The sequence below is a fragment of the Tenrec ecaudatus genome, chromosome 5, assembly GCF_050624435.1.
Source record: "Tenrec ecaudatus isolate mTenEca1 chromosome 5, mTenEca1.hap1, whole genome shotgun sequence".
In the NCBI taxonomy this organism is placed as follows: domain Eukaryota; kingdom Metazoa; phylum Chordata; class Mammalia; order Afrosoricida; family Tenrecidae; genus Tenrec; species Tenrec ecaudatus.
Genome location: NC_134534.1, coordinates 167,218,953 through 167,236,615, shown reverse-complemented (window position 1 = coordinate 167,236,615; position 17,663 = coordinate 167,218,953). Strand labels below are relative to the sequence as shown.

Genomic DNA, 17,663 nt, shown 5'->3' with positions numbered 1-17,663 from the left:
TCATTTCCTTTTCTTTTTGTCCTTGGCCATCCTGGCCTCCTCCGCTTCCATCTGGTCCTTGTTAAACTTCATTCTCTTCTTGCCCAGTGGTGTCTGGAAGTACCAGTCCTTGCAGGGGGGAAGGGGCGCGGGGTGAGGCCGGGACCCTTAGTTCTTCCTCCTGGTCTCATCCTTCCCTTTTTGCTGAGGCCCCCTCCCCCGTTTCCTCAATAGTGTTACTTTTTTTCTCAGAGCCCCTAGTTCTTCCCCAAGCTCTCTGGCCACCCACCACACCCCCCCTCCTCCCCTCCTCACAGTCCTTGAGGCCAGGCTAAGACTTCTCCTGCCTCTCTAGCCCTTTCCGGGCTCCCATCCTCAGGGAACACCAGGTGAGGTGTTCCCAAGCATTCCCCTTCGAAGGGGGGCACAATGGCCATTTTGCCCTGTCATCTGTGACTGGGGAGGGGTAAGCGAGGAGGAGGGGCCCCAGGTGTGCAGTGAGACTCCCTTAGGCAGGCTTTGTCTCCTGGCTGGTCCAGAATCACCTTCAGGGATTCCTCCTCCTCTCTGTACACCGGTTCCAGCTTTGCCAGGTACCCCAGGAACTCAGAGGCCATCAGGGGCTTCTTGGGCAGCTGCAGAAGCCGCCGCTCGGTCAGCACTGATTGGGTGGCTTGGAGGATGTTGCCAGCTGTGTAGCCATCAGAGACCTTGGCCAGGGCACTGATGTCCAGGCTCTGGGTCACTTGGACTCCTTGGGTCTCTATCATACGCTTCCAGAGCACTGCAAGCATGGGGTGGGCATGGGCACAGGGGGCACCGAGGGGACGGGCTGCAAGGCTCAGCTCCCAGGCCCCAGGCCTCACCGAATCGGGAGGCATAGTCAGGCCGGGGCATGAGGAGGATGCGCTCGTAGGTCTGACACAGCCCCTTCATCTCGGCCAGTTGGGGCCGGGCCGTGGTTCCGATCAGCATCACCCGGTCTCCCGGGCCCAGCAGGCGCAGGGCCTGGGTAAGGTCCTTCTTTATCCGCTTAGGGTCCATCTGCTCCAGGGAAGGAAGCAGACGCAGGGGTGTCAGCTGGGCGATCAGAGGGTGTCCAGAGTCCACAGCACGAGCACAGGGTCCAGCAGGGGGTTCAGCTGCTCCAACAACCCCCCTCACCCCCACCCTTTCCTACCTCCCCCACTCCCTGGTTGGGTAGAGCCTCCCAATGGCCAGCCCTGAAGGGTGGAGAGGAAGAGTCTGTGAGCCTGAAATGAGGCCACAGAGAGGCAGGTACTTGCTCAGAGTCACTCTGGGTCAGGCTCGGAATGACTTTAAAAGCCAGGCCTGTTCACAACCCTCCCCCAAGTCACTGATGCCCCTCACCTCCCTCTCCTCTTTTGGGACCTTCTTATAAAAAGTCTTCTCTGCTCCCCCAATCCAGATCACAGAGGGTTGCAGGAGCCGAGCCACCTGGTTAGGGCGCCAGCAGAAGACAAGTGTCAGAGGCAAAGGCGACATCCCCCCTCTGACCGGTCCTGCTCACTGCGCCCACCCGAGCACCGGCCCATCACATCTCAGTGGGAGAGTCGAGCTTCCCCTGTGGGACAGGGAGCTGCTGGTATCCAGCCTCACCTCTTCTGGAAAAAGCCACTACTCTGGTCCCTCACAGGGTCCAGATGTCCAAAAGATCCAAGCTTACCCCGTGGGCAGATGCCCCTTACCCCCGGCATAATGTCAGACAGAGAGCAGAGCGGGCAAGGAGCTGAAACCCACCTTGAAGACCATGTGCACCAGCATCTGTGTCCCGGACCGACCAGGGTATTTGCCTTGCAGGTTATTGGGGGACAGGTCAAACAGGTTGGCCCCTGTTTCTGTGCACACAGCCTTAACCAGCATCTTCTTCCCCATGCCTGGGGGGCCCACTAGGAGGATGGAGCGGATCAGGGGGGCCATGGCATGTATATCTGGGGAACCTTTAAGGAAGGAAATGGGGCCAGAGGCAGGTTGTGGGCCTATGGCACAGGGCAGGGTGTATGTGTATGTGTGTGTATGGTGGGGCGGGGGGCTGTTAAGATAAGCCCACAGCTGGGCCTGCTATGGAGGCAGCTCCCCAGCATCTTGGCAGTTGCCCACTTCAGACAGACTATATAGCAGGGTCTTGAAGGGCTTCAGGCGGTACTGAAGGGGCCCTGGCGATGCAGTGGTGAAGTGCTTGGCTCCTAACTGAAAGGTTCATGGTTCAAACCCACCAGGGTTTCCGAGGGTGAGGCATGGGACAGGCTGCTTCTGTAAAGATTACAGCCTTGGAAACCCTGAGGGGGACAGTTCTCCGCTGTCCCACAGGGTCGTGGTGAGTTACAGTACACCTGCCGGCAATGACCCGGGGTCTTTGTGATGTGTGTGTGTGGTGGCAGAGGAGCCCTCTGCCCGTTTCAGCGCCCTTTGGCTTGGTAACACCGGGCAAAGGCATCTGAGGAACCCCCCAGAGAGAGTCTGGTCGCTGGTATGTTATGGGGGGGGGGTGGAGGGGCAGCAGGGGCCCTGGTCTTCCTAGACGAGGAACACACTGGATGAGCTCACTTGGATTGAGTCAGCAAGTTAGGGGCTTTGTGTCTTCTGGGACGCTCCCTCTGGCTATGAGCTCTGGCAGGAAGATGGCACCCAGGGGTGGGGCATGTCCCCCTCTCAGCCACCCTTCCCTGAAGGCCCTTGCCCAATTCAGGGGCTTCTCACCGAGCCGGAGGATTGCGTACAAGGCAATGTTCTGACGAATATCAAACAGAGAGGGCATGGGCAGCTTCTCGGCCACATTCAGGATGGAGCCAAGGTAGAGGCAGTCACCTGAGGGCACAGGCGATAAGGTCGCTCGCCTGAGCCCAGGGAGAGGGTCACAGCAGAGCCAGGCCTATTCCAAGGAGTGGGCTTTCAGTCAGGGGAAGGGTACAGTCTGGGGCCAGCTGCCCCTCAGCTGGGGGCCGGTGCGGCTGTGTGGGAGTGGGGGCTGGGGGAGGGGGTGGATATCTCTCACCAGCGTAGTCCTTCAGGGCCACTGTCTCACACTTCTTCAGCAGGTGACGGCAGACGAGCTCTTCAAACAGAGAGTCCAGGGACCTGTGGAGCATGGCCAGGGAGACTCAGAGGCCATTAGTTCAGAGTGGGCGTGTGCAAAAAGAGGGATGCTCCTCCCGCTCCCCCCCCCCCGTCCCCCTCCCCCGTGAACTGCAGAAGACACAGTGGGCCAGGGCAAAGCCCGGCACCGTTTCAGAAAGGTCTCTGTAGCTCAAAAGGGCGGCAGGAAGGACCAGTGCCCTCTTTGGACTGCCCGGAGGCCCACTGTGCGCCATTCTCTCACGGAAGCACTCCTCTCTTCCGCATGGGGATGGAAGTGTGCGGGGCTGACGGGGTCCTGAAGGTATATGTACCAATGTGCCCAGCGGGTGCCGGGTGCCGAGAAATGGGTGGAAAGGAGGCCATAGACCAAGTGCTCAATACACCAGCGTGGGAGGCCCGGGGGGGTGGTGGGGGTGAGGGTGGGGTTGTCGTTGGTGGGGACAGAGCTAATAATCAGGGAGGACGAACGTGGGAGGGAGCCTCTCCATGACTCATACTCCACCTGCGTCTGTGTTACACATGATCATTTGTTTTTCTCCTCAGTCATTTCATTGGGGGCTCTTACAGCTCTGATCACAATCCAGCCGGCCAGCCATTGTGTCAAACACATTTGTATATTTCTTGCCATCAATGTCAAAACATTTTCTTTCCACTTGAACCCTATGTATCAGTTCATCCTCTACCCCCTCTCCTGAACCCTTGATAATTTATAAATTATCATTTTTTCCATGTCTTACACGGATCGCTGTCTCCTTTCACCCACTTTTCTGTGGTCTGACCCCCTGGGGAGGGGCATTTCCTATGCCCCTGGAAGATTGTTTTAGTCGCTTGGCAGAGCAGATCCTTGGGAAGGAAAACCTTTAAGTGGTGTGCCAAGGTCCTGTGGTGCAAGTCAGGCATCCTGTCCTGGACGGGGCTCTCCCCCCAATCCATTAAACCAGGGGGCTCAGCTGGGACTGGTACCTGCTTATGGTCAGATCTTTTTCCTTTTTCTTCTTCCCAGATTTCTTGGCAGGCTTTTTCTGGTTGGGCAGAGGTGCTCAGGTGAAGGTTGTCTGCACCTTCCCCCTTCCCAGTCCTGGGCCCTCCGCTCACCTTCGGAGCCTTCAAGGCTTTCCCCTCCTCCTTGTCCACAACCAGACGCAGGTTCTTCAGCTCCTGCCTCATCAGTTCGTCCACCTAGGGGCGGGGGGAGGGGGGGGGGCGGGACAAGAGGAGGAGGAGACATCCATGGCTCCATGAGGAGACAACAAGAGGGGAGAGGAGGGAGGCAGCAGCAGAAGGAAAGTGAGAGGGTCCTCTGAGAAACGCCAGACAAGCCCTGCGAAGCTGGCCAGGGGGCGGCACTGGCATCCCACCCTTTGGAGTCCTTGCTGCCACCTTCCACTTCACCTCCAACCCTTCCCCACCCCCAGTGGGTCTGGATTCAGTTCACCCCTGAGCATGCCTCACAAACACTCACACGTGGAGGGGGACCCTGATGGGTCTTCCCACCTGTATGCGGATCTCCACCTCCACCTCCTTCCTCTTCGCCTCCCGGAGGTTCTCCAAGTCGAAGCTCGGGCTCGGGTATGCGTTCTCCGGGCGGTTCTTCCAACGCTCTGGCCGTGGGGAGAGGGAGTCCATGCAGACCCATGTGGGGGCACACACTCAGACATGCACACAAGTACACATGGCACACACTCCGCACGCCACCGGGATGCACTCGAGGATGCCCTCGCTAGGATGGATCCGCCCTGACTCAGACCACGAAGAGACCATTCATGAAATCACCTCTCCCCCCCCCTCTCTCTCTCGTGCGCGCGCATGCACACACACACACACACACACACACACACACACCCTTTAATGCTACTCCCTCAAGCCACACACACAGCGACCACCCACCTCTGAATGATGTGTGTGGCAGGCTCCCACTCTCCCTGCAACCCAGGGTCACCCCCAAGGCCCCTCCCCAGCCCCCAGCAAGGGCTTCCTTCCCTGACTTAAGTACTTCTCGTGCCCTGCATCAATCACGGGTACGAATTTGGATGGCAATACTTTCAGCATTGTATCCACGTCCTGCAAGAGAATCACCCTTTGACCTTGACCCCATCGCCTTGACCTACCAGACGGCCCTCGCCCTTACCAGACCGGCTTTCCCTCTGGATTCCGGTGAGCGCTGCCCCTTCGCCCCGCACGTCCACGAGGTGGCTCACCCCCTTTCTGGCCTTTGTTTCCTTCCCCTTCTTCTTTGTCTCCTTTTTCTCCTCATCCTTCTTCTTCTCTTGTTCCTTCTTGTTGTCCACGACCTGCTGCTCCAGCGCCATTTTCACCTGTGAGCAAAGGCAATGAGGTGGCCCAGACCAAAGGAGCTTTCATGAGAACCGAACATGGGGCTGACCCAGGATCCACCGTTCCGGCGGGGAACCTCCTAGGGGGTTCAGAGAGCTGAGAGTCCAGAGCCTGAAAGCTGGCGTCTGGGAAGAGGACCCGGCGGAGCTGTGCTTTGATCCCAGGTGCTGGCTCTCTCTGCCGCCACAGCCAGGCCATAAAAGGGGCTCTCTGGATAGGGCAGCTTTCTCTGGCGATGAAGACCTCCTCTAGGGACCAGCGCTTCCTCATCACGGCTCCTGTGCAGCCTTTCCAGCTGTGACGTGCTCCCTCCAGCCACCCCATCCTCCACGGACCTCTTCCCCGCCCCGGCCTTACTCACTACTCTCTTTAATCTTGGACTCAGCCTGCCATGGAAAACCCCACCCGTCCCCCAGTATACCTGTTCTGGAGTCTTGTCTGCAAAGATCAAGTAGGATCCACCTGCAGACTCTTCGGGATAATCAGGAAACCGGCCAGTAAGGGCACTAAGTGGTTAAAAGGGCTAGGTAAGCTGGGTGTTTGGATAGGTACTTGGGTAGACAGGTCGGTGGTGATGGACCAGCTTAATGGATGGGTAGACAGATGGAGGAGGGATTGGCTATGTGGGTAGGGGCTTGGATAGGGGGGGTGCATGGCCACAGAGAGGAAAGGGTGATTGAACAGGTGAATGGGTGGTTGGACAGGTTGCTGAACAGCCAGGTGCAGAGATCCATGGGGCCATGGGTGCATGGGTGGGTGGACAGAGGGCTGGGGAAGGATGAACGGACCATAGAGACAGAGTGGTGGCGGAATAGCTAGTGCTACAGAACAGGAAGGAGAGGCTGTTCAGGGGCGGGCAGGGGGTGGGGGGCACTCATGGATGCTTGTCCCACCCTGTCTGGCATCCTCTTTGTGATGCAGAGAAATGGAGGCTCATGCATAGAAAGGGCTCCAGGGGTTGAAGGCCAAAGTTGACACCCAGAATGTCAACATGGGCCTGGAGGGCTAGTTGTGGAGCTAGGGCCCCAATGGATGCAAGCAAAGTGTGGGTATGGAGAGCCTGTGAGGGTGGGGTGTGGGGGCCTGCAAGAAGAGAGAGGCTGAAGGCAGGCTGTGTTGGCTTTGGCTGGGGACACTGACTGGCATTCGATGAGCCACTGTCGAATCTGCTCTTGCATCTTCTCCTTCATGGTGGGCCCTTCTGTCTCCAGGAGAACACCGTGGGCTTGATTCATGGCCGACTGGAACTCCTCCTCCTTCTCAAGCTGGAGGAGCCTCCGGGTGCCCTCCCTGTGGCTGGCCTGGGACAGGATGTCAGAGGGCTCTGACTCCTTGGGCAAGGGAAGCTGGGGAGAGGAGAGAGCGTGGCTCAGGAGTGGGAGAAGGAAGACGCCATCCTTCCTTTGGCGCACACACCTGCCTCAACACCGCATCCATGCACGCACGCACGCACGCGCTCTGCGTGGAACGAGTGAGTGAGCCTGCATCAGGAGAAATTGCATTCGGAGCCCAGGCTCGTCTGTGTAAATTACTCCAGTAATGAGTTTACTTGATGCATCCGGGCTGCCCCCTGCAACTCCCCCCCACCTCCATACACACTCTCCCCTGTGAGCCTCAGGCCCAGCCCCCACCGGTACCCCTGCCACTGGGCCACATTGGCAGCCGGGCTCGAAGCCACTTTCCCGCCTCATTGGCTCCCAAATGTATTTTAAATATCACTCCACGCAGACAATTACTGAAAACGCTGAGCTCACACAGCCGAGGGGCCCAGGCGGCCAGCTTCCTCCTCACCACCACCAGTGCCATGGTCTGTGTTCCCTCCTCTTGCTAGGGGATCCTACCCCCTTTGGGGAGAGGGGCCCCTCCAGGCCCCAGCCTCCTTCAGAAACCCCCAAGTCTCTCAAAGCCGCAACCTCATCCCACCAAGATGCCAAGTGGCACGAGGCCACTGTCTCCGCCCCTGGAAGGGCCTCGCCCCTCCATTTCCTCTGTACCTCCCAGGCGGGCCCACCAAGCCTAGCTCCTTCATCAGGCAGCACAATGGGATTGGACCCTCCTTTGCTTTGCATCCCAGGTCTGTGGAGAACACCCGGGACCAGAGACTCCTCCCTGAGCAGAGAAGATAGATCAGAGAGGGGCCTACCCACCACAAATATGCACACACACGTGTGTGTGCACATATGCTGCACATGTATGAGCACCCGGTACACCCCACACCCGTACATGCACACACCACAGGTGCTCAGGTACCCGTATCTGTGCACACACCAGGGGTCTCGGTACCTCTTTACCATCCAGGTGGCTCTGTGCACACACACTCAGATCACATCACAGGTCCTCAGAGCACAAACAGCAGAGAAGGGCCTTTGGGCCCCCAGAGCAAGTACAACTGGAAAAACCCTGGCATGGGGGTGCGGTCCCCAGCACAACCTGGGACTGGGACCTTGTGCCAGAGGCTGGCCCTGCAGCCTTGCCCCTTGGCTGGGTCCTCCTTGCAGGACGTTCTGTGCTGCTGTCCCCCTCAGCCCTGCCCACATGTTGAGATCCTTCAAAGGAGAGGCACAAAGGGAGAGACTGGGGTGGGCGGTAGGGGGTGGTTTTTCGGGCCTCCCCGACTCCTGAAGCAAATTCTGAATGCCCCCCTCCCCCCCAGCCTCCTGTCCTCCCAATGTTCCAGGTGGCTGGCAAAGGGTTTGGAAAGGGCAGTGCGAGCTGAAGGGGGAGGGTGCAGAGGGCCCTCACCATGCCGATGAACTCCATCTCCACCTGCCGGTTCAACTGGGTGTGCTTCCTCTGCTGGTGGCCTTTCCACACCTGGTGGGAGGGTGGGGCCAGGACTCAGGGAGGGGCTCCCGGACCCTGTGAGGAGGCAGCCTGGGTTGGGAAGGGGTGATGGGGAACTGTGGCAAACCCTGAAGTGTCATATGGGGTGAGCTCCCAGAATGTCTCCACTTGTGAACCTCGCAGGGGCAGCTGCTCCTCCAAGGAGCGCTTCAGTTGCCCCCTCACCCCACTTCTCAGAACACTAAGGCATTTAGAACACATTTGATGCCACTGCCCCAAGACAAAGAAGTCTGCAAGGCAGGGGCTGGGCTGGCCCTGGGCAAATGCCCACCTTTTGCTCACAAAGAAACTGATATCAGAGATGAGACCATCAAGGTGGACTGAAGGCTGGGGCCAGGCTTCCCAACGGACTCCTACCCGACCCAGGGCTCTTTGCCAGGCCCTGGTCCTGGCCCTTGACTGTGTAGGTCCCCCTGAGCAGAGTGGGACCATGCACTTCCCATGGCTGTGAAACTCTGGGTTGAGGCAGGGTGGGGCATCAAAGGACAGGGGGTCTAGAAGGCACCGCGCTGGGGGTCCCCAAACTATACTCGCATGGTTCTCCTTACCTTGGTTGCCAGGAGGCTCCAGCAACATCAAGTGGCTCGATTTGAACCACTGGCGTGTTTCTGGACCGATCACCCGCTGTGTTAGCTACACTATTAGGCATCTTTCTTCCCTGCTTTTAACGATCCTTCTGTTTCTGGGGCTTGTATGCTACCTGCCCCCCTTCCGATCCTCTCTGGGATGGAGGTGCAGAATAAGTAATAAACAGATAAGAGGTATGTTTATGGGCAGAATGAGGCTTCTATCCAGGAGAAGTTTGGGCTCACATGATGGCGAATGGGGTTCAGCCACGGAGACCCTCATCACCTTGCTCACCCTTGCTGCGGGTTCCTGCCCTAACCCTTTGCCCGGGGACCTTGCCCTGCAGAAGACCCTTTGCTTGGCTCCAGCCTACCTTCTGTATGATGACAGAGGCTTGGTCCTGGTTGAACCTGTGCCTCCCGTCCTCTCGGGTCCTCCGGTCCAGTTCCTCCTCTCTCCGAATCTCCCTCATGAACTTGGCTCGCAGTCGGCCCTGCCGGGCCCGCTCGGCCTTTTGCAGCAAACTTATAGCCTCAACCTGGTGCATCCCGGGCAAGCTCTGGCCGGGCAGGGAGAGAGGAGGGTCAGGCTGCACGGGGTGGGGCCTAGCAGACCAGCCCACGGTGGAGCCAGCCAGCTTGCTGCCTACATCCTCACCCCTCCCTCTCCCCCACCCCACCCCCCACTCAATCCCTTGGCTCCCTTGGCACTGGAAGATGATCATGAGCACAGGACCAGCCAGAAAGAGAGTCAGGGGTCACCCAAAAGGTGTGCTCTAAGGGGGCTGTGGAACAAGGCAGGGCCCCTCATGCGCCAAAGCTCCATCTTACTGAGGAGTGGGTGGAGTCTGGGGTATCCTCCCCGAGCCCCCACACCTTCTCAGAGACCCTGGGCTCCATCTTGGACAGGATTTCCGCCAACACCAAGCTCCGGTCCTTCAGCACGCTGGCCTGCTCCAGGAGGAAGTATTTGGGAATTGGCACTTCCAGGTCTCCCTTTGAGGCAATGTGGGGGGAGGAAGGTCAGGAATCCAAAAGGCAGGCGGCAGGGCCATTTTCAGCAGCTCACAGTCTCAGTTGGACACTGTGGTCCTGAGGTCCTGACCCTAGAGCCCCGAGGGAGGTGGGCTGTGGGGGAAAGAACCTCTTTTGTTTTGGGAAGGGAACTTCTCAAGCTGTCCGCCTCTCCAACTGTCCGCTTGGATGGCTACTGGAGGACCAAGTAAGTGATGACCATGGTGGCAAGCTGCATCAGAATTATCTGGGAAATTCTCAGAAATCCTGATTCCCAAGACACACCTGGGCCCCACAGAGAGTAGGTGGATGAAGAGGGTTAACACAGGCATGGCCGCTGGCCATTGGAGTCCACCCAGGCTTGGTGACCCGCTGCTCAGTGTCCTTTTGGAGCACCATCCTCCTCTGGCACAATGAGGTCCCCGTGATTGGAGTTCACCCCAGCGCCACCAGCAGGCCCCTTGGACCCTCCCAGAACAAAGCCTTTGCATCCAGGTCTTAGTGGTCCACAGCTGAATCTGATGTAGCCAGCTGCGAAACGTGGAGACTCTCTGCTGTGGGCTTGGACTGGGACTGTGCTGGGGATCCGGAGGCCCAACCAGACGCAGATCTGAGCCCTTGGCGTTGTGCTGGCCAATGCACACAGACCACCCGAGGGTCTGGTTTAAAGGCAGGACTGCCGCCTTTCACTGCGGGCTAGAGCGGAGCATGCGCACAGGTACAGATAAGAGAGAAGCGCGCAGGGCACGTGGAATCCAGGAACAGGAATGGGAGTAGCGATACCAGGAGGACTGGGAAGGTGGGGAGAAGAGGGGAGGAAGAGGGAACGGATTGCAATGATCGACACATAAACCCCGCTCTCCCCCCACATCCACACACCCAGGGGACAAACAACAGACACCATGGGAGAAGGTAGACATCGGTCGGTGCAAGATATGAAAATAATTTATAATTTATCAAGGGATCACGAGGGTGGGAGGGGAAAAAAGAGCTGATACCAAGGGCTCCATCGAAAGTAAATGTTTAGAAAAGAATGATGACAACGTGTGTGCAAATAGGCGTGATACAATTGATGCATTGGATTGTTCTAAGAGCGCTAAGAGCCGCCCCAATTAAACCATCTTTTAATTAAAAATGACACAGGCAGCGCTGGCTGGGCCGCGATCTGGCATTCTAGCTGGGAGGAGACTGCAGGAATGCGGTTCTAGGGCTCACGCCCCCCGCCCCCCACCTCCTGGGCATCCCCACGAGGCAGCCCGAACTCCACCCAGCGGTCCCTGGCCCCGCACCGGCGTGAGCTTGAGCTCGGGCAGCACGTCGTCGAGGCAGCGGTACTCGCAGAAGTCCGTGCGCACCAGCTCCTCCTGCAGCTCCAGCACGCGGCCCGCCACGCCGTCCAGCAGCTGCCGCAGCAGCCGCCGCTTCTGCGGCTGCAGCATCTGGTCGTAGATGATGTCCAGGCTGCGCAGCAGCCGTAGGTAATTGAGGTAGAGGGCAGAGAGCCTGTGCTGGAGGGAATGGCGCTCCCGGTCGGGCACAGGGTCGAGGAGGGGCTGCTCCTGGTCCAGCAGCTCCTGCAGGGTCACGTGGGAGGACTCCCAGAGGCGCTGGTAGGCTCTGGAGTGGGGGTGGGCACAGGGGGAGGCTTTGAGGCACCGCTGGGGCAGACTGATGCGGGGCTACTAAGGCCTCCTAGGAGCGTGAACACTGGGTCAGGGAGGTATGAAGTCCAGGTTATTTGCAGGGAGGGAGCTCAAATGGAATTCCCGTGGTGAGAAGGGGAATAGGGGAGGGGGGCCTTGGGGGAAGCAAGGATGGTCATTGATGCCCCCTACCCCCACAGAACGCAGAAGAGGAGTACTGGTACCCTCCTGTCCAAAAGGAGCCTTCTGGAATCTAGGATGAGGGCACCACCCAGAGAGGTTGGGCAGTGGGGTGCACGATGGGCGAGCAGAGATAAGAGTCCCTTCTCCAGAGTCTAGGTTCTCAGTGACATCTAAAGGCAACCTGAGGAACGATGTCCCTTGGCCAGGGCAGCCCAGGAAGGGCTGCTTGCCAGGAGCCCAGCCCCAGGGTGCTGAAACAAGCTGGGCCTCTTGCTCTTCTCAGCCCTGCAGGAGCCCCATTCCAGAGTCCACTTACCCCTCAGACATGGCACCTGCCCCTCCTCACACTGCCCTTCCCTGTGAGCAAGCTGACCAAGGAACCCTAGAACCCCCCCAGTTCCACTCTGACTCCAATTCCGCAGCCTGATTGTTCTGTCCCACTGGACCAGTGTTCCGAGGCACGTAAGAAAGGGCTGGGCGTGCAGGGTCTGCTCACCTCTTGGAGGTTGTCCTGCATGTTGCACTCAAAGGAGAGGACTATGGCCGCAAGCTCAGGAGAAGCAGGCCACAGAGGCCGGGGCCCAAAGTGGGGGTCAAATAATTGAAGGCTTTGGTTTAAAACTCCCCATAAGTCATGGAGCTTGGAGGAAATGGTGGTCCTCAAAGTATTCCTCCAGTGGCAACCTTTTCCTTAATCCAGCTTCCCATCACACCCAGCTTCCCTTCCCTTTGATAGATGCCTGACATACGTGCGACATGAGGGGAAGGGGCAGTGGATTTCTCCAAGATTTGGAATCAAAGGCCTGGATGAAATTCAGGCTTGAAGTCCTGTTCTTCCCTCCTTGGAAGCTGAGCACAAAGAGATGTCACTGCGAGGTCTGCTAAGAAGCAATAGCTGTACCTGGAAGAAGCCCATCGGAAAGTGTGGCATTGGGCAGGATTTGGGCTCCTCCTGAACCTTCTGGGGGCTGCAGGTTCAGGGGTGACACAAAAACAGTACCCTAGCCACAGCCTGCTCCTGTGCGAAGTAGGGACTGATGAATCAATAGAGATATGAGGAGCCAAGAAGATAGGGCAGCAGCGAGGACCCAGCAGAGATCCTCTGCTTTTAAGTGTGCATCTAAATTGCTGAAGAACCTGTTGAAATCCACCTTCTGAGTCGAAGATCTGACAAGCTTCCAGATGCAGTCGATCAAGATAATCACACCTTGACTAACACTCAAAAGCCTCACTACCAACTCATAGCAACACAGCGGAAAGAGCAGAACTGCCCCCGTGACTTTCTGAGGCCGAATGTCTTCATGGGAGCAGAAAGCCTCATCTTTCTCCTGCAGAGGCTGGTGGGTTTGAACCGGTCACCTTGTGGTTAGCAGCCCAGCACCTAACCCACTATGCCACCAGGGCTCCTACATGGTCAACAATGAGGTATAAGAGAGAGTAGTTGAGTGAGTTAGTGGTAGTCTCAGGGGCCTGGTTGCTTGGGCCTGTCTCTTTCTAGTTATGCCTGAAGCAAGGGCAGTATGTGCCCATCTCATGTAGTCTCCTCGTGAGGCTTGTTTAAGGAGATCCACAGACAGCACATAGCAGTCCACCCAAATGCCAGCCACGCCTAAAAGGGCTGCCTGTTTAGAACATACAGTTGAAGGTGATGATCTCTTCGCTCACCCTCTGAAAGCTTGAAGGGATAGGTCCCGTGTTTAAAATAGAACAGCCAGAGAGAGAGAAATGTGATTAAATGTTATCTATGGTGAATCCAGGTGGCAGATGTATGTGTGTTGTACTTTCTTGTAATTTTAATAAAATAAAATAAAAAGTGGGAGTGGCAAAAACCTTCCCCTTAACTGGTTCTGAAATTCAAGGGAAAGACGCCCTCAGTGAGCTTCACCGGATGTCTGGAAACTGATCTGGGCCATGGGGTTTGCATCCCGAAGGAAGCTCTTTGTGGCCCTGTGCTTAGGCCAGTGCCTGCTATAGAGCACAAGAGAGATGGCATCGATCACAAGACTGTTCAGGTTATGAGGGGAATTGGAAGAGGCATTTCGGCCCATGAAAGTCAAAGAGAAAGAGCTGCAGCCCAGCCAGAGTGCAATTCACATCTGCCAGCCCTACCTCAGTGAGCTGCCCCTGTTAACAGTTTGTGGACACACCCAGAGAGCAATTCTTAAAAAGTGTGGGTGCATGTTCTCATTGCCCCTCCAATGGCAGCCCTAGTCAGGAATGCTGACTAGGGGCCCGGATTACACACCCCCTCCACAAACCACCATAGAATGCAGCAGCAATTCACCCTTTATTCAGTCAGGCCCGGCTCACTTGGAGCTGATGTACTTTGTGACGGCCTTGGTACCCTCAGACACAGCATGCTTGGCCAGTTCCCCAGGCAGCAGCAGGCGCACGGCCGTCTGCACTTCCCGGGAGGTCAAGGTGGTACGGCCCGAGTACTGGGCCAGCTGGGTGGCCTCTGCTGCCAGTCGCTCAAATACATCGTTCACAAAGGAGTTCATGATGCTCATAGCCTTGGAGGAGATGCTGATGTCAGGGTGCACCTGGGAGAAGCAGCAGGACCTGCGGGTTAGCAACTCTGCAAACCTCAGCCGAGGACTGTAAGGCCTCTTCTCACTAAGTGCTGGATGCCTCAGTATTCACAAATGGCCTCACTGGTTGGGGGTGCCTCCTGCCTTTTCCCTGGTGCCTGTACAGTGTTCCAGTCTGGATGCAGCCTAGGGTTAACCACCGAGGTGTCTGTTTGCTTAGTTTCTATTAATCGTGTGGAAAAGGTACGTCCTTGAAAGCTCTTGTCTGGAAAACTTCAAAAAGTTAGTGGAAAATGGCATGAAGAGATAAGGGAGTTTCCCCACAAACCTTTTGAAGGCCCTGGTGTATTAAGCTATGGGTTGGGCTGCTAACCACACGGTCGGTGGTTCAAAACCCACCAGCCACTCATAAGGAGACAGATGAGGTTTTCTGCGCCCATAGAGATGTACAGCCTCAGAAACCCACGAGGACAGTTCTACTCTATCCTCCAGGGTAGCTGTAAATGGCAGTGGGTTTCATTTTTCATGTCAGTATAAAAATCAAATTTGCTGCCATCAGGTTGATTCCAACTTCTAGTACCCTGGAGGGCAGGGGAGAACTGCCGTTGGGCATTTCCAAGGCCATAATTAAAAAAATTATTATTAATCCGGAGTTGATACCTATGTCATTCCAGAGTTCAATCATGTCAAGCAGAATTGTACAATTGCTACCACAATCGGTTTGGAAATATTCTTTTTCTTCCTGGACTCCTTGACATCAGCTCCCTTTTACTCCCGCCCTGTGCAACCTTTGTTCTACCTGCTGTCCCTATGGGTTCATCATTCCTGAGTTTCACGGACTGAAAAACAGAAGCATAGAACACAGCTTTCAGAGGGTGACCTCCGATGACATCACACCTCTGAGATACGCCCTAATCTGAACAAACAAAACGAAAATGCAGAAAACATGGTAAACCAGATCAGGTCCAGCATGCATCAAGTTTTGGCTGTTCAAGCGTCAGACTGAAGCCTCTGATCTATGCTCATCTCGCCAGGGCCCCGTTTAGTAACCCCTTTCCTTCCATCCCTCAATTGTGGGTAGAGGGAGTTCACCGGGGGCTTGTTTCCTACATACTTTTCACAAATGAATCTTGAGCTCTACTGTCAGCCATAGCCCTTTGCACACCAGATTCCCACAGTTTAGGCTCTGAAACGGATCCCTCCTTCCATTTCAGATGATATGATTTTCAGTACTTTGTTGACTGATGATGGTGTGCTTCTTCCATGTTGACATCTCCCTTAGATGGCTACTTGGAGACAACCTTTAAGACCACAGAAACTATTTTATCTGATAGCCCGGCACCATCTAATCTCTTCTCCACATTTTGCTATAGCACCCGTATCTTCTGCGTTCCTGCCTGAGAACTCCAGGCTGGAACTCTCGATGAGAGAAGTGCTCATCTTTCTCCCATGGAATCACTGGTGACCTTGTGGTCAGCAGCCTGGTTCATAAGCACCACACCACCAGGGACTGGTAGGTCCAAGGGCTTGTGCAGGGAACTTGGTAGGTAATTAATTACCAATGAAAAAGAAAACTATGAGCCCAGGTTTTGCCCTGCTTGGGCAAAGGGGCAACTGCCAACCAGATCCCATCCTTTCACATCCATTTTTTGAGCCCAAGTTAGGCTCAGCCTCAGGGCTCAGTGGCACCCTCTCCTGCCCTCCTGACCGGTGGTGGGCAGTCCTCTGTCCTCCACGGCTGCCTTTTGACCAGCACAGGTCACTAGTGGACCTACTGCATACCCTGCCAACACAATCCCAGAAGTCCCGGCTGTCCTCACTCAGACTGCTAACAGGAACGCTGAAGATCGGGCCCCACCTGCAGTCTGGCCTAGCAAGAGGTTATGTAGGGTGAGAACCTGCGGCAGGGAGCAGCGTGGTTCTGCCAACTTCCAGAGGCAACCTGCAGGGCGGTGGCTCTGAGGCCAATGATCTGGGCCCCAGACATGCTGGCTGGCTATCCGTGGCCCGGAATGTTCATCAGCATGCTGACTCGGGAGAATGGAGGGTCCTTGGCCGCCTGCTGCTTTGGAGTGGGACAAGCAGGCATGTCCCTATCCGAGCACGTGGCTGGGTCAAGCAGAAGCAGCTGATTCTCAAGGCCAACTATCAGTTGTCTGTCTGACTGGCTCCCTCCCACCACTCCCCCAACATTTTGTCTGTACTGAGGTTTGGCCCTTTCACATGGCCCCCCTTAATGCTCCACTCCATGTTCTCCTCTGCCCCAGAGTCCTTTCAACTTCTGGGTGGTGGTGGTGTCAGGGAGGCATGTATTCAGACTCCCACTGAACGCAGGTGTTTGACAGACACTGAGGGGCTGGGGCTTCCAGATCAAGTCTAGCCCCCTCCCTTCCAAAGAAGCAGGAAGTGTCTGAGGACACCGTCTCAGAAGCAGGGCTCCAGATGGTGTTCTTATGCATGCGCACACACACCCTTGCTCCACTCTCACCTGCTTGAGCACCTTGTAGATATAGATGGAGTAGTTGTCTTGGCGGCGGCGGCTACGCTTTTTGAACTTCTTGCCCCCAGCACCACAGCTCCTTTGTCCTCCAGGCCATTGCTGCTGCAGCAGCAGCTCAGGCTCAGCGCTCATCCCAACTCCGGCTCCTCCTGGCAGCCACCTTCCACGCCCTGGAGCCACTTATATGAAGCCAGCTGCCTCACCAGGTGTGACCGGGCTGGAGCACCTGGGTAGTGGGGTAGGAGGGGCAAGGCTTGGCCCCACCCTATCCAGAGCCCCCAGGTCAATCTTCAGCACTTGCTCCCTCTTCTCCCCAAGTAACTTCCAGTTTCTGGGTCGAATCCCTCAGCAGTCTCCCCTCCCCCCATTGTATTTACAAACTTCTGAAGTGGATCACCCCACCCCCAAGCTACTTTCCCAAGATGGGGTTCTAAGCACCCAATCTCAGATGGCTCTACATGCTGGGGCGGCCTGAAGAGAGACCCAGGGTCCCACAGACCCTGCAGTGTTGTTTACGAGATCAGAGGGATCCACCTCGTACTATCTGTAGGGAAAAGGGACTAAGGTGTGTGGATGGTTAGTAAGTACAAGAGCTCAAAAACAACAGAGCAGGAGAGCTGGCCTAGCCAGCAGAGGCTCCGTGGAGGATGTGGGGACCTAGTCTTGCAGGCTGGTTACAATTTAATGGTCGACAATGGAAGCAGCAATGGTGTGGGAGGTAGAGCGGAAGGTCTGCAGAGGTCAGAGAGGGGTTGTCCATGGAGTACAAGGGCACGCCAAGCCTGCAGGTGAACAGCAGGGAACTAGGGCCCATGAGGAAGAATATGGCAGGGCGAGGATTTCGGGTGAATGAAGCCAGAAGAGCACAACGAAATGACGCGCTCCACAAAAGCAGGTGTTGTGTGTGAAAGCCAAGGCCTTGTTCGGTGGTGTAGCCGTTCTCAGCACCTGTGTGCGTTCAGGCTCTTGG

General features: G+C 56.5%; 2 protein-coding genes across 2 annotated transcripts; both read right to left on the bottom strand.

Moving 5' to 3' along the window:
- On the bottom strand, nt 1–11,989 carry DRC11L (dynein regulatory complex subunit 11 like). Its single transcript, XM_075550783.1, has 19 exons — nt 11,979–11,989; nt 11,126–11,453; nt 9,699–9,818; nt 9,197–9,382; nt 8,155–8,226; nt 6,553–6,758; nt 5,834–5,918; nt 5,277–5,393; nt 5,064–5,139; nt 4,573–4,679; nt 4,174–4,257; nt 4,042–4,100; nt 2,996–3,078; nt 2,701–2,808; nt 1,741–1,940; nt 1,351–1,437; nt 846–1,023; nt 525–763; nt 1–108 (listed from the first exon to the last, which is right to left on the bottom strand). The coding sequence occupies exons 1-19, from the start codon at nt 11,987–11,989 to the stop codon at nt 1–3; spliced, it is 2,454 nt and encodes an 817-aa protein (XP_075406898.1).
- Nucleotides 11,990–13,968: 1,979 nt separating this feature from the next.
- H2BK1 (H2B.K variant histone 1) lies at nt 13,969–16,825 on the bottom strand. The gene is made up of 2 exons (XM_075550234.1): nt 16,682–16,825; nt 13,969–14,205 (listed from the first exon to the last, which is right to left on the bottom strand). The coding sequence occupies exons 1-2, from the start codon at nt 16,823–16,825 to the stop codon at nt 13,969–13,971; spliced, it is 381 nt and encodes a 126-aa protein (XP_075406349.1).
- Between the last annotated feature and the right edge of the window lie 838 nt (nt 16,826–17,663).